General features: G+C 35.6%; 1 protein-coding gene across 1 annotated transcript; it reads right to left on the bottom strand.

Annotated features, from left to right (window-relative positions):
• Positions 1-493: 493 nt before the first annotated feature.
• AGA (aspartylglucosaminidase) lies at positions 494-13,806 on the bottom strand. Its single transcript, XM_010709867.3, has 9 exons — positions 13,617-13,806; positions 11,743-11,896; positions 11,030-11,142; positions 9,262-9,374; positions 8,193-8,304; positions 7,428-7,503; positions 6,497-6,604; positions 4,214-4,347; positions 494-3,419 (listed from the first exon to the last, which is right to left on the bottom strand). The coding sequence occupies exons 1-9, from the start codon at positions 13,738-13,740 to the stop codon at positions 3,319-3,321; spliced, it is 1,035 nt and encodes a 344-aa protein (XP_010708169.2). The 5' UTR covers positions 13,741-13,806; the 3' UTR covers positions 494-3,318.
• Between the last annotated feature and the right edge of the window lie 292 nt (positions 13,807-14,098).

Below are 14,098 nucleotides of genomic sequence, written 5' to 3'. Positions count from 1 at the left end.
AAAGTAGGCAAGCGCAGGTTCTTTCCATCTGTACCTAAGAATATTCAAATACACCAACATTACCGTTCATATTACTAAACTAAAGTTCTTCTTCCTTAAGGTCTTCAAATGACAAATGCTAAGAAAGTATAAATTTAAAACACAACTCAACTTTGCAACTATGTTCAAGTGCCAGAACTCACAGTTTTTCATGTTTTAAACAACAGAAGCAATCAAAACAAGATTTGGCAGCAAACGAGATTCCAGCTGAAACATAATTTGGAGTCTGCCTGGAAAATATGCAGCATTGTTACAAGAGCTCATCATTTCTAAACAGTAAAAGGCCTTCATACTTACAACACATTTGTTTTTGTAAAACTCTACCTGGGAAAAAGAATAATTAAAAACAAAACAAACAACCAACTCATCTTTAAAATGCTTATTCCCCCATCCTACTAAGAAAAAAAATAAATAAAATCACCAGTAAGAGGAAATGTCACAGCAATTGGCACACTTTGAAATTGCTAATTGCTTTTATTTCACATATCAGCATCTGTCACTGTAAATACTAGCTAATCACACCAAGAGTATTGCACCAAGAGAATTCACCTACATTGCTTCCAGCTGGCTGGGAAAAGAAAAAAAGAAAAAAGAAAACAAAAACACAGCAAATATTGCTAAATGCTCAAACATCTAAAAGCGTTTGCCACTTGACTCAGCAGCTCAAACAGTATCAATGAAACTGGTCATAAAATCCCGAGATTCTGTCACATCTGCTCTGTAGTTATTTCGCAATGCTGTTTTGCTGTAAACTTAATGGGACTTATGTACAAGAATGAGTAGACCCCCTAGCAAGAACATTTGTAGTTTAGTGCTTGACATATATCACTTCCATATCAGAGCTAGAGTAAATGTAACGGTATCATCGAGGTGTTTCCCTCTCCCATTACATCAGATGAAATAATAATTTGGTAGGAAGCATTAGAAAGAAGCAGGTTAGTTTGAACCTAATGAACTTTAAACGAAGACTTCAAAAAAAAAAAAAACAAAAAAAAAACACAGACATGAGGCATTCAACCCTGTCACTAACTTGCAAGTGCTAATCCATTCATTTATGATAACTAAATCAGTATGACAAAGCAATTTACATCATTAAACTGCATGTATTAAATATGTATCTCCCATGGACATGAATAATTTTTTCTCAGGTATGGATGAGCAGACTATGCAGAAAGTTAGGACTCTAACTCAGTGACTTCTACAGAACACTTTCAGCATGTAGTCATAACCTCTGTTTATGCTAGCTAACACAGTGACATAAACACACTAGAAAGCATGTCACCAGTGTTCTCAAGCTCTCAGAAAAATGAATCCTGGATTCACTTGCTGCAGAACTGAACTATGTTCACTATTTGCAACATTATCTTTGAAGAAATAATCATTGGGATTTTACTTATCTATTTGTACTTGACTTCCTGAAATTACAGGTACAGATACTGCTTCATTCATTCCATCTTAAAATACAGCAGCTATGGCAGAATGGCTGTAGGTAGGAGAGATAGAAAACACCATATGCAGCTGCAGATATATACAATAAGAGCTCTTTTGACAAAAGCTTGATGTGGCCTATTGTGAATTCTGTATTATTAGGTGCTCTAAAGATGCAGTGACAGAAGTGAATCTTCCAAATAAATAAGTTTCTTGACCTAGTTCAACAGCAGACCATTAAAGATGACTACTGTAGTTTGAATGTTTTCTCCAGCTTCTAAACATACATCTTGGAACATAAGGTAAGAATCATTCTAAGGCACAGTACACAAGCACCAAACAACCTGACTTAAAAAAAAAAAAAAGATACATTAAAGTGTGCTTTTATTACCAAAACATTCTATTAAAGTAGACAAAGAATAATTCAACTGTTTTTGAAAAGGTGTACTCATTTTGCTTGCTTGACTTCAATCCCCCCCCTTTAAAATTTTTTTTAATTTTTTCCTATTAAACTCATGGTTACACACAGATCACACGTACCCCTAAAACAATCCTCAAGGTGCTAAAGAAAGTGATTAAATCAGTTTTTGTTTGTTTGCTTTTTGTTTTGTTTTTTTTTAAACTACCATGCTTTAGGTAAGCAACTCCATGTTTGCAGTGGTAAGGTGCTATAGGGAAATGTAAACACACAGCGCACTTGTGACAAATCACTGTGATTAAGATTCATAATTTAATTTGCAATGTGGAAAATCAATCTCACATCCCATTTACTATCAGTAGATTTCAACACTCCTTGAAAACGTGTACTAACTGGATTTCCTCTTCATCCAAAGACATTTTCAGCTATTCTCAAAAAAAGTTCTCTCATTTCTCAATCTTTTAATTGAGACTTCAAAATCTTCACCACTACTCTTCAATTCTCTTTCCTTCCTTGCTAACATTTGCATGTAATTTTCTTTTCAAGAGAAAGGAAAACCAGGACTAAATCTCAGAAAAACAATTAAACATTCTTTAAATAAATCTCCTGTGTACATGCAGAGCCCTTTCTCCTCCCTGCCCTTTATTCCAGATTTCTGCCAAATACTTGTTTTTAAATGGAAAAGTGAATGTCTAGATAGTGTTATTATAGATCACTTTTGTTTATTTAGCTCTTAAGAAAGCAGATAGAGTAGAAAAGCTGTTAGACACTTCATCTCTGTACATGCCGTACGATTACTTGTCTACTTTATGAGCCTTTTTTGAAAGTCTTTTTTCCAATGACCAAATCTCTACTTCCCCAAAAAATGGATGAAACGTGGCATTATTTGGAAGCGAATATACAATAGATAACTTCGTGCAGTACTGAGAACCACAGTTTAACTGTTAGGTTTGCAAAAAAGAGTTGAGATGTAAGGTAACGTCTATTAAATTCCTGACTTAAGTGATTTCAGTAGTGAGACACATTAATTTCAGCCATTTCACTTAAATGTTGATTTTTAAATAAAGCAGAATCCTTCCATACTAACTGTGAACGTGCCAGCGCTAAAAATAATTTTGCAGTTTTATCCACTTTCCTTAAAGTGCACAGAGTCTATTTTTTTTTTTAAATCTTGCTCTCAAATACCTCCCTGAAATCATTTAGAAATAATTTGGCAAATTAATGAGATGAAAAAATTACAGCTTAAGTTTAACAGCACTACACAATATGAAAAAGAACATATTAAAAACAGAAAAGCATCCACATCAACATATATTTGTACTTGTTCACATGATTTCAAAACAACAAAATTAAAGAAATATTTTAAAAAGTGATACCTTGGGAATATTAGCACTTTCCCCCTCTAAGTTTAGATGTCAATAGGGTAAAAGAAATTAAATGCAATCTACTACTTGCTCAGCAGGCTGACTTTGCAAAGGGCTAAAAACCATGAAGTGAAACTGAGTGAATCCTGGAATTTTATTACATGCAGCACCTAGGGAAGAAAAAATACATAACTTAATAAATTTAGGATTAGAGTACTTTATCTAAATATACCTAAATATATCTAAATATACTAGCAAACATCCAACTTCTAATTCTTTTACAATGGTGTAATATTTAAAAAAAATCTGTTTAACCCAAGACATCTTGAAAGTATTTAAGTAAAAATACTGTGCTACTGTATGATACAACTCAAAACAGTACCATAAGTTAGGAAAAAATATATCTATATTTCAATCCTGATTAAGTTAATCAGTTCCTCCAACTCTAATCTCTTAAACACAGAACTATGCGAAATAAAAGATCAAAGAATGGCAATAAGCAGTCCAACTAAATAAGCTGTGTTGATTAGCAAATTATATTTGCTACTGATCTGAGAGTTTGCTAATGAGATGCCTGGCACAATGACTGATCTTGGATTGCTTTGAAGCTATGCTTAACAACCACGATCTCCCTGCCTTATGCCATATTTTTTAAAAAACCTTTAAATTAATCTTACACAATCTAGGAGAATACAAAAAGGTTGTAAATATTATTGATTTTTATGAAGTCTCACATAAATTTTGTAAACATCTAAAATATAAAAATACAGAGGAGAAATTAAAATATCTCAATTTCACATGAGGACAGTTGTCCTGATGACCAGCCTTTGATATTATGAGTAGCCATGTCACTGCAGTACTTAAGGAGCAATTAGTGACTTGTGTTTTAAAGTCTACCATAAATTTTGCTTATCTGTGACTTATTCAGTGTCAACAATATTTGCCTGTTGAGCAAGATACATACCATAACTTCCAGTTATATTGGCACATATAACAGCACCAAAGAAGTTTGGAACATGCTTCTGAATCCTGGAAATAACTTTCTGACAGGCTACTGTCGGGTCTGTTCCCATCCTCATATACTCCACTGCTTGATAGCTAAAGCAATTAAAATAAAATGAAATAAAAACATCTCCCATCCAGACAATTAGCCAAACTCAAGTTAGATATTACCTTGAGAGATTTACAGTGCTTTGAGTTATGGAAACAAACTACAAATCAGCAATTATTATTCAATAAAGTGTTATTAGAAACAGTACTAAAAGGGATTTCAAGATGTCATTTATACCATCTGCTATTCTAAGGCAAGACCAAACCTATGGTAACCTAATCATTTGCAGTAGAAGAGGATAAGCCACAGATCAGTTTAACAACTGTGAAGAAGTAGCTGAAGAGTTACTGGCTTTTATTTTTTATTGTATAACTAAGTTTCACATGAGGAATTATTACTAGTTTTCAAAATGACCTATCTGTAGGCAATCTCATTTGTTAAAAAACAACACCACCACCACCACCACCACCACCACCAAAACAACCTATGAAATTACACATAACTCACCCCTATTTATTTATTCCAGTAAGCATTAAAAATATTTTTCAGGAAATGCAAGTTTCAGAAAAAACCTCAGAAAAAAACTTTCATAAATATGAAGGTATTATGTTCAGATAAAGACTCCGAGCTACCTTCAAAATTTTTGTGAGATAATTTTTTAAAAATAATAATAAATCTTATTCTAAATGCAAAATAATCGAGATGAATTTCCCTTGCATCACTCTACAAATGACAACAGAGGCAAAGATCTTTGAGATGGATCACTTGCATTTCCAAGATGTCATCAGTGGGAAAACCTACCAACAATCCAACCTTTTATTGATGTTTACTTTCAGAAACAGAAGATTAAATGACAATGCATAATTTACTCAAAAGCAAACAGCACTAAATTTTGTCTTGATGGAAGATACATAAATAAATACCTCAGCTTGTTACACTAACAAACAGTCATCCACAGATAGCATTAACTATAGATGTCAAAGTGCCTCAGAAGAGACCTTTCCTTGCATTCTCTTATATTAGCCTTGTTTTTTAATACTAATCAGAAAGGTTCAAGTTATCAAACTGTATCTATCTAAACTTAAAGCTAGATTTCACAGATGTATCCTCAATAATCAAAACAAAATAAGATGTCATTGTCTCAAAAAAAAAAAGTCAGAAACTATTAGAAATTTTGCCCTTGATTTGACACCTCTTGGTTTTCTGATAGATCAATTCTATTCTTACGAGAATGTGTCTTCATTTTTATTTGGGAATACTTAAATATCATGAAATTAAGAAAGATCTGATCTTTCAAGGAACCTGCAACTGTCTAGTCTGAGCTCCTAAAACCAAATGAAGCAAACATTAAACGTTTTAAGCATTACAAACAAAGGAGCAATGTACATTTTTACTGATTAATCTCATAGTGAAATCCAACTCAAAACTATTGTCAGTACCTGATTCCTCAAAATAATATAAACAAATAAAAGTAAACTCTTAATTATTTTGCCTTTTATTTCAAGACTGTCTTGGAACAGTTTCACACTCATTCAGGACTACAACTTTTAAAAATATGCATCTGTCAGAAGGCATCCATAACTGTCAGAGTTTCAGAAGAAATTAGTATTACTCAAGTATTTCAAGAATCCATTCAAGAATGGAATCTAGATTCCATAAAGCATCAGTGCTCATTATGTTCAGCTTAGGCTACTATAAAGCTTTCCTTTTGAGACTGGCCCACTAGAATGACTGTCAAAACTCAACGATGTAAACCACCATATTTTACCAGTTTATGCAGCCACAATGACAGCACTAAGCCATCTCTTCCAGTTTCAAATTAGATATCACATAGTCCTTTTACAGTGACACTCCCCTACATTCCTCAGTAATCTGATAGTCACTCATCATATTTTCTACAGTTTATAAGACTTATTTCTCCCATACCAAAACACTTTGGAGAAAAAGTTCATCTGTTCTGTTAAAGAACATTCAGGTTGGTAATACACCCATTACTGCTGCCTGTCTGCTCTCAGCTAGGCAGAATTTGGTGTTAAGTTGAAGGATGACTTGATCTTGCTACTGTTCTTCCCCCTTACATTCCTTTCTCTCCCATTTCAAGAACCAATAAGTCAGACAGTCTTTCAGTCAACTACACAATTAGCTGAGCTTCCACTTTGCTTTTGAAAGCTAGGAAAGTCTGCCCTATGGACAAACCTGGGTAAGAAACGCATCATGGTGTCACCATCTCCAGTAGCTGCAGCTCCTCCAGCTGTGCTATCAGCATAGGATCCTGCTCCAGCTATTGGAGAATCTCCAACACGGCTGCAGTGAACAATGAAGAAAAGTATTTTTACTAAAGAGAACTGAAATTTACTAATATCAGTGAGATTATACTAATGTAATAGCTCTTGATCTGATATCTGCTATAAGATGTGATATAAGAAAGTTCTTATGGCTCGAGTACACCTTTAACTTTGTCAACTTAATCACCTTCAGCTGGGTTAGCATTAAACCTATAGGAGAACAGAACAGGTAAAGAGGTCACTTTACTGCAGTCAGAAATCTTGACATAAAAACTACTGACAAAAGAGATCTGCGATGACTTTACTGATCTGAAACTTAGTCCTCCTTCAGTGTATGCCTCTTTGTTATTATCCTGAATATAGTTAGGATAGTAAGTTTTAGCCAGTGGGCAACAATGAGCAGCTAGGGCAACTACTATGTTCAATAACTCCTACTAAATTCAGAAGTTGTTTGAATTGGTAGAAAAACACAATTCCTAACTGGGGCAAAAAATCTCAAAGACAAAAAACAGGCCTGAGGCTCTGATTCTATATACATTTACTTAGAGAATGCGCACCTTTCAAAAAGGCTCACTCATTTCTAGTGACTTGGCTTAAATTTATTTCACAAATACACCAGTTTTTTATATGCCTACATGGGCAGTTAAAACAACCAGAAAAACAGTTCTTCACACATGTTTTATCTGTTTCTTAGCATTTGGATTTATGGTAGTGCCTTGCAATAACTAAGATGGTTTTGTGGATGTCACTCTCTAAAATATAAGCTTATATTACGGTGAAACAGCATAACACAGGAAATGAAACGAAAAACAAGCTTTCTTAGCAAAATTAGAGATACTAACCCCGGAATTTTGTGGACGCCACCATTGGTAGATGTCCCAGAAACAACGGTTCCATTCTTACCAATTACAACCATACCTAAAATTTTCAACATGAAACATACTCAGACACACTGCAGAGCAATTTGTTAAACCGTCACTTTATGTCTTACCATCAAATAGAACCATGATATACAGACTTTTAAAAGTTATCAATATGCTGAAATACAGAAAAATTGTATTCTTGAAGAAATTATTTGTAAAGTTTTCCTATTCTGTAAACAGAATAGAAGAAAAATGTAAGTATGCTTTATTTTATACATTCAAGAACAATTTGACAAACTCTGCCTTTGGCAACAAGTCTAAGTTCTTATTCATTTCTCCCACTTCTGCAAAACCTTTTAAGTTAGTCTGACAGCTACATGGGAGACGCGATCTAAGTTCACTACGGTCAAGATAAAAATAACTATTTTTAACCTTGATCAGTTTTCTAAGCATATATACTTGCCCAGCCTGTTGTGCTAAAGTGTCTGAGGGAGAAGCAGTAGGGTAATAACAAATAAGAGACAATAAAAAAGGAAGGAAGTGGCAGTGCACTGGAAAAATATATCCTATGTTTAGGAACTTGATCCTAACAAATAAATAATGCGGTCGTGAAATCACTATAAGTAGGAATGAAAGATTATGAATTCAGTTTTTGTAAGAAATACTTTGCTTTAAACTCAGCCTGAGTTAATTAACAGAGGAATGAGGAAAAAAATAGGAACAGAGTTATCAAAAAGTTGTTACCAATAGTATCATGATTACGAATGTTTTTTTGAGAAATGGTCTCTTCTTCAAATGAAACTTTTTCAAGCCGCTTATATGGTCCACAGGATTTTGAAGAATCTGGTACCACATTCTGTAATTATACGCATGAATAATAAATTATACTGTATAACAGAATAACGTGAAACTATTACACTCATTATCTATAAACTACTACACAATTCTGCAGCTGTACTGATGTCCTACACTTGGTTTGCTTAAAGAGTGAAGACTGACTTCTGGTATTATCAGGTGAAAAGATTTTTCAAGTAAATTGTTAGATATCACTAGATATTCTATTTTGCTTCACAGACTGACTGGTCAAAAAAGTTCATTCTTCAGTAAAATGAAGGGTTGTTTTTTTTTTTTTTTTTTTTTGCTTTTTAAAGAAAAGCTTTAAACAAGGATAAATTGAATTTACTTCAATAATTTCAAGATATTACATCAAGTCAGTGCTAAAGATATTTTCACAATTGAAAGTGAGAATATGTATTGGTTTAAAATGGCTCAGCAATGCAGCATTTTAGACGCAAGAAACAAAAAAGACACTGGACAAATACAAACCTACAATAGCTATACCAAAATAAAGTAAGCCCACAAAAAGGCAAGTTTTAAAAACAGACAGCTGCACTGATCTAACATGCCCGCAGTTCAGCATAAAGCCACTGTATTTAAGGCAGCTAACTTCTACTGTAAGATTCCTTCCAGAACCTTATTCATGCATCAGAAAGTACTCTCACTTTTTTGTTTAGCATGAGAAGTTCTGCCCAAATTTAGAGTTTTAAATAAATGTGTGTATATATATATATCCCATACCAAAACTGTGCAAGCAAGGTCAAAACTGCAAGATTTAATAAGTAGGAGCTATTCATATACTCTTTCTGAGTCCAAGCATTTGACAAATCCAGGTGTGTTCTGTGTGTTACATGGAACAGTTATTGTCCACATGTGCAAAAGCAAAACTTCAATGTAAGCTGAAAGGAAGAGGTAATGTTGCAGTAACATTACTGTGGCTACCAAATTCCACCCCTTCACCATGATTGCATTGTACCTTCCAGTAATTTGGCTGACAGCTTTGATTAAGCCACCTTGAAAACACTGAAAGAGATCTTTGGGTAGTTAAATCTTCATATGGAAACCCCATGCGTACAGCAAACAGGGAGGCTTTAAAAACAAAACAAAACAAAATATTAAATACAGATGCAATCAAAGCCTCTTTACACATAGAATAATGGAAATTCTTATGAAACACATTAATGTTTACAATTCTAAAAAAAATACTTTTTTTTTTAAATGAAATTGTGCACATTTATGTTTCATCATCCTTTCATGATTTCTAAAGCTCTGTTTCTATTCCAAGAAGCAGAGTTGTTATTTTTTCTTGTCTGAACTTTCTCACTTGGATATTGGTCTAAGTATTGCAAGAACAAAAGAAGAAAAGGTCAGCCTCACGGTGATTATGAAACTCTCCAATCTATTTGAGACAAAACTGAAAATTTCCCAGCAGACGATAACCAAAATAATGTTTTTTCTCACTTGTAATTATTCTGCACTGAATCTACCTCACCAGACTCAGTTCTGTGTTGGTACACTCAACATAACAGCCTTGTCCATATGACTTTATTATGCAATAATTATTTTCCTAAACTGAATAATATAATTTTAACCAGTATTTAATTCTTCAGTTTCTTTTTCATCTTTCTTCTGTTCTCTGTTCATTCTACAATCATCAATTAAAGTACACAGATATTTGCCTGTGATTGGTAATGAAACTTTCTGAACATTTATTCCTTCTCTTTACTACCTGACTAATTTTTTTTTCTCAGCACTATCCATTAAATCTCTTACCAAAACCACCTGTAATCTAACTGGCCAAGTGCTTGAATTAAATAGCATCTGCAAATCCATCTCCCTTTTTTCACGTCTTCTGTCAAAACACTCATCACCTGCTCTATTGCCATACTTTACTCCTTTGTACAGTAATAGAAAAAGCTGGGTTGCATTAATTTCTCTATCATTCTGTACACATTAAAATCTTCAAGGGTCTTGTATTTCATCAGCTTCAAAGCAGCAATTTTTAAAGTTCAAGCATCTCTTTTTAAGTCCCAACTTCCACAATTGTATAGGCATTTCTTTTGGAGCAGCCCCATACATTTTGAAAATCTTCAGTGACGAGCTAAGTAACCTTTCATTAACTAGTAAATACTTTCCTGCAACATATATCTCTTCCGAAACTAGTGTTATTCTAAAAGCAGCAGTTTGTTCTTTAAAACCTAAACTATTCCTCAAGCTTGCAATTTTGCTCCTTTATGATGCCCAGGAACACACCTCCTAAAGTGATTTTCTATATTCAGATCTTCACAACTGTTCTTAAACTATAAAAAACTATATATAAAAATATAGTATTTGTGTTCAATATACACTAAAATAGTAATATGGCACTGTAGCATCTTATTTCTGTCATTCTTTAGACAGTTACTCTCTGATTTTAAATGAAATATTTGCAGCTAGCAGCTTCAGTCTCTATAGTGTGTTGAATCAAATCATTATTATATCTGCTATCAGTATTATTAGCTAACCCTTGGGACTACAAGTGAATGATTGGAGTTAAATCGGTAAAATATCATAAAGCTATGTTTTTCTTTTCACATGGAAATGATGGATTAAAATCTAATTCATACACATGTGATGATAAACACTTCAGCACTATTTAACAAGATTTACTTGTTTGTCAGGGAATACCTCCACTCAAGAGTAACAAATAATAATTTTATAACATAAAGAGGTTAAGACCCAGAAAAAGTAAAAGGAAGAATTACCTGACTCTCCCACTAATAATGTATGCTTAGTGTGCTCAATGACCTTTCGTGCTACACCAATTGCATTTTTCACATGTTTGAGATCTGCAACTGCCCCAACTTCCATAGTGTTGCTGGAAGCAAGACATATTTAGAACTTATTAAAAAAATAACATAAATAGTCGCATAATTTGTATTTGGCAAAATATTTTTTCGTGAAAACTGAAAAATCTGTTGCTTTAACGCATTGCTTTAATTCTCCTGCGTCATGAATAGGTGGGCATCACATTAGTGGAGAAGAAATTCACATGTACATTGATACATTGTAGCCTTGCACAGGTTGGGGATGTTGCCCAAGTAACAGTTACTCTACCTAGAATATTTTCGATAGGGTAACTGCCTTGTTACACAAACTCATAGCCAAACCAAACACCAGCAATTACTTTCTAAACAGGACAGCCTACAATGGTAAATAAAGTGCAGAAGACAATGGCTACAGAAGTGAAACACTTACAGAATTAATCTAAAGGGAAAGCTTAGTGTGCTTCTCTTTGTAACTTTTATCAAGAGCTGGATTACTAAGTGCAAAAACTCCCTAATAGACATATTTGGTCATTCTTCCACCAAGTGAAAGAAGAACTTGCCCATGGTTAAACCAATAAGACCACTGTGACACATTTTACATTAAAATGTGCTAAAAATTACAGATATCTTCCCCGCTCCCCCCATCTTACCCATCCATAATCATTGCATCCAGTGTTGTTTCCCCACTTTCATCTGGGCTTCCTCCATATCCCACACTCCCATCACACTGGTCAATCTCACACTGACCACAGCCCTTCTCAACAGCATCCAGCTCAGAACCGCCCAACTGTAATGTTCTCCATGCTGTAATCAACAAAATAATTCAAGGTCACCAGTGAAAATAGTCTCCAGCACTAAGACTGTTTTAAGACTGTTTTCTAGATGGACACTATGAAAATGTTCTATATATGTGGATTTAAAAAACAAAAACAAAAACAAACAAACAAACAAAAAGACCTCATACCACTATTACTCATAAGTTAAATAAAGGCAAAATATAAACACATATTCAGGATAAAGTAAATTATTAATTTTCTAGACACTGTTGTGGGTTTTTTTTTTTTAAATATCTAATCAGTGTTTCTGCTTTTTTTCCTGACTGAGAATGTATTGTTATTAATGTATTGTTTAATTACAATTTATTATCTATTATTTTATTATTTAATAATTATATTTATGTATTATTTATATATTATTTAGTAATGATAAAAACTTCTGTATATTAAATAGCCTCTATTCAGAACCAACAAACAGTGTCTATTTAAAGTTTGTTTTTTGTTTTTTTTTAAATGAGGAGTCAGAGGGTGAAGCAGGCTAAGCAAAACTTTCACGAAAACAAAACTGCAGAATAGAAAGATCTGAAGATTTAAAACAGTGATCTAAAAGTTCATCAGTAACCATGTAAGAACAAACAAATATCAGTCTACACCTTCCCTTGTTCAACTCTAGGTCTTCTATTCTTCACCATCTACCTCACTGGACTGTTTTGTAAGACATCACAGGTGTGCCAACTGTACACAACTTCAATAAACTGGGCCTGTAGGCTCTGTACACGTGCAGCATTTCACAAGGTTGGACTTCAGGCAACATTTTCAGGATGCCTGAACTGTCTGCTACTGGTGGTTGCAATTTCCTCCTCCTGCTGCTGGCTCTGGTGCTCCGCATCTGCCATACGCAGCACAGCAGAGGCAGGAGAAACACATTACTCAGTCACAGCCACCTCCAGATGTCCCATCTCACACATTCACAGAATTGCAGGGGCTGGAAGGGACCTCTAGAGAACACTAGTCTAACCCCCTGCCAAAGCAGGCTCCCTAGACAAGGCTCCACAGGTAGACATCCAGGCAGATCTTGAATATCTCCAGAGAAGGAGGCTCTGCAACCCCTTTGTGTGGCCTGTTCCAGTGCTCTGTCACCCTTACCATAAATTCTTACGCACATTTGTGCAGAACTTCTTATGAACTTCCTATCTTCAACAACACTGAATGCAATTGCATGAAAACTGGCCAAGGGGAAAACAAACAAACAGCAAGAAAAAAGTAACAAAGCCTAGCACCCAACTCTGCATATACTTGTCTTTAATGAACGTGGGGAGTACTGCTCCAATTCCTACTCCATCTATTGCTGTCAGCAGTCTTCACAGGTTTTTTAAAGCTGCGAAACAAAGGCCTTGCAGTTCTCCGGTCAGTATTTCACTCGTGACTGACGCAAGGCTTCACTGGTAACTAATTTCACGACTTCCCTAAAGAGTTACTTACAATCCAACTAGGCTAAAACAACCTATAAGCCCCTTTAAATCACTATGCACATTTAATTTACGCCAGCAGATTTGCACTAGGGAAACCAGCTTTCATTATTAACAGGAGTGATCCCAGTCTCACTCCGCAGCCCTTTAATGGGACGTCTGCCGACCCGCCCCCCCCCCCCCCACCAGCTCCCCGAGCCCCCCCATACACCCCAGCGGCCGCTCCGCAAGAGGAGCACCCAGCGGCCGGCACTGCCCGTGCCCTCCCCCCCAGAACACCTGTCTCTGTAGCCTTCCTAAACGCCCAAGTATTGATGACTACGGGCAGAACGGCGCCGGCCGCCCCACACGGGCCCACCAGCTGCAGGGCGATCACCACAAGGCAAACTACCACCGTCGCCATCACTGCGCTCCGCCCGGCGGAGCCTTCACGACATGGGCGGGGAGGCCGCGCATGCGCGGGGCCGGGCAGTGGCAGCCGACAGTCGCTGCAGGCAGACCGGGCGTTGGGTGGGCTGCATCTGGCGTCGGTCGCCGAAAAGTCCGCTTGCGTTGCAAAGCCATAAAGCACGTGTGTTGCCTTAGTGGTCTGAGGGACCTTAGCTGACTGCGGGTGCATTCAGGGTTGGCTGTGTTCAGGCAATTGCTCGGCAGCAGCGTTAAAAACCGTGGCTTCTGCGTCTACCAGAGGGAGTGGAGATAAAATACGTTACTTAGTAAAACAAACAAACAAAACAAAAAAAGAAAAAAAAAGGAAAAAG

The sequence above is a fragment of the Meleagris gallopavo genome, chromosome 4, assembly GCF_905368555.1.
Source record: "Meleagris gallopavo chromosome 4, MGAL_WU_HG_1.1, whole genome shotgun sequence".
In the NCBI taxonomy this organism is placed as follows: Eukaryota; Metazoa; Chordata; class Aves; order Galliformes; family Phasianidae; genus Meleagris; species Meleagris gallopavo.
This window is presented reverse-complemented; position numbering and strand designations above follow the sequence as displayed.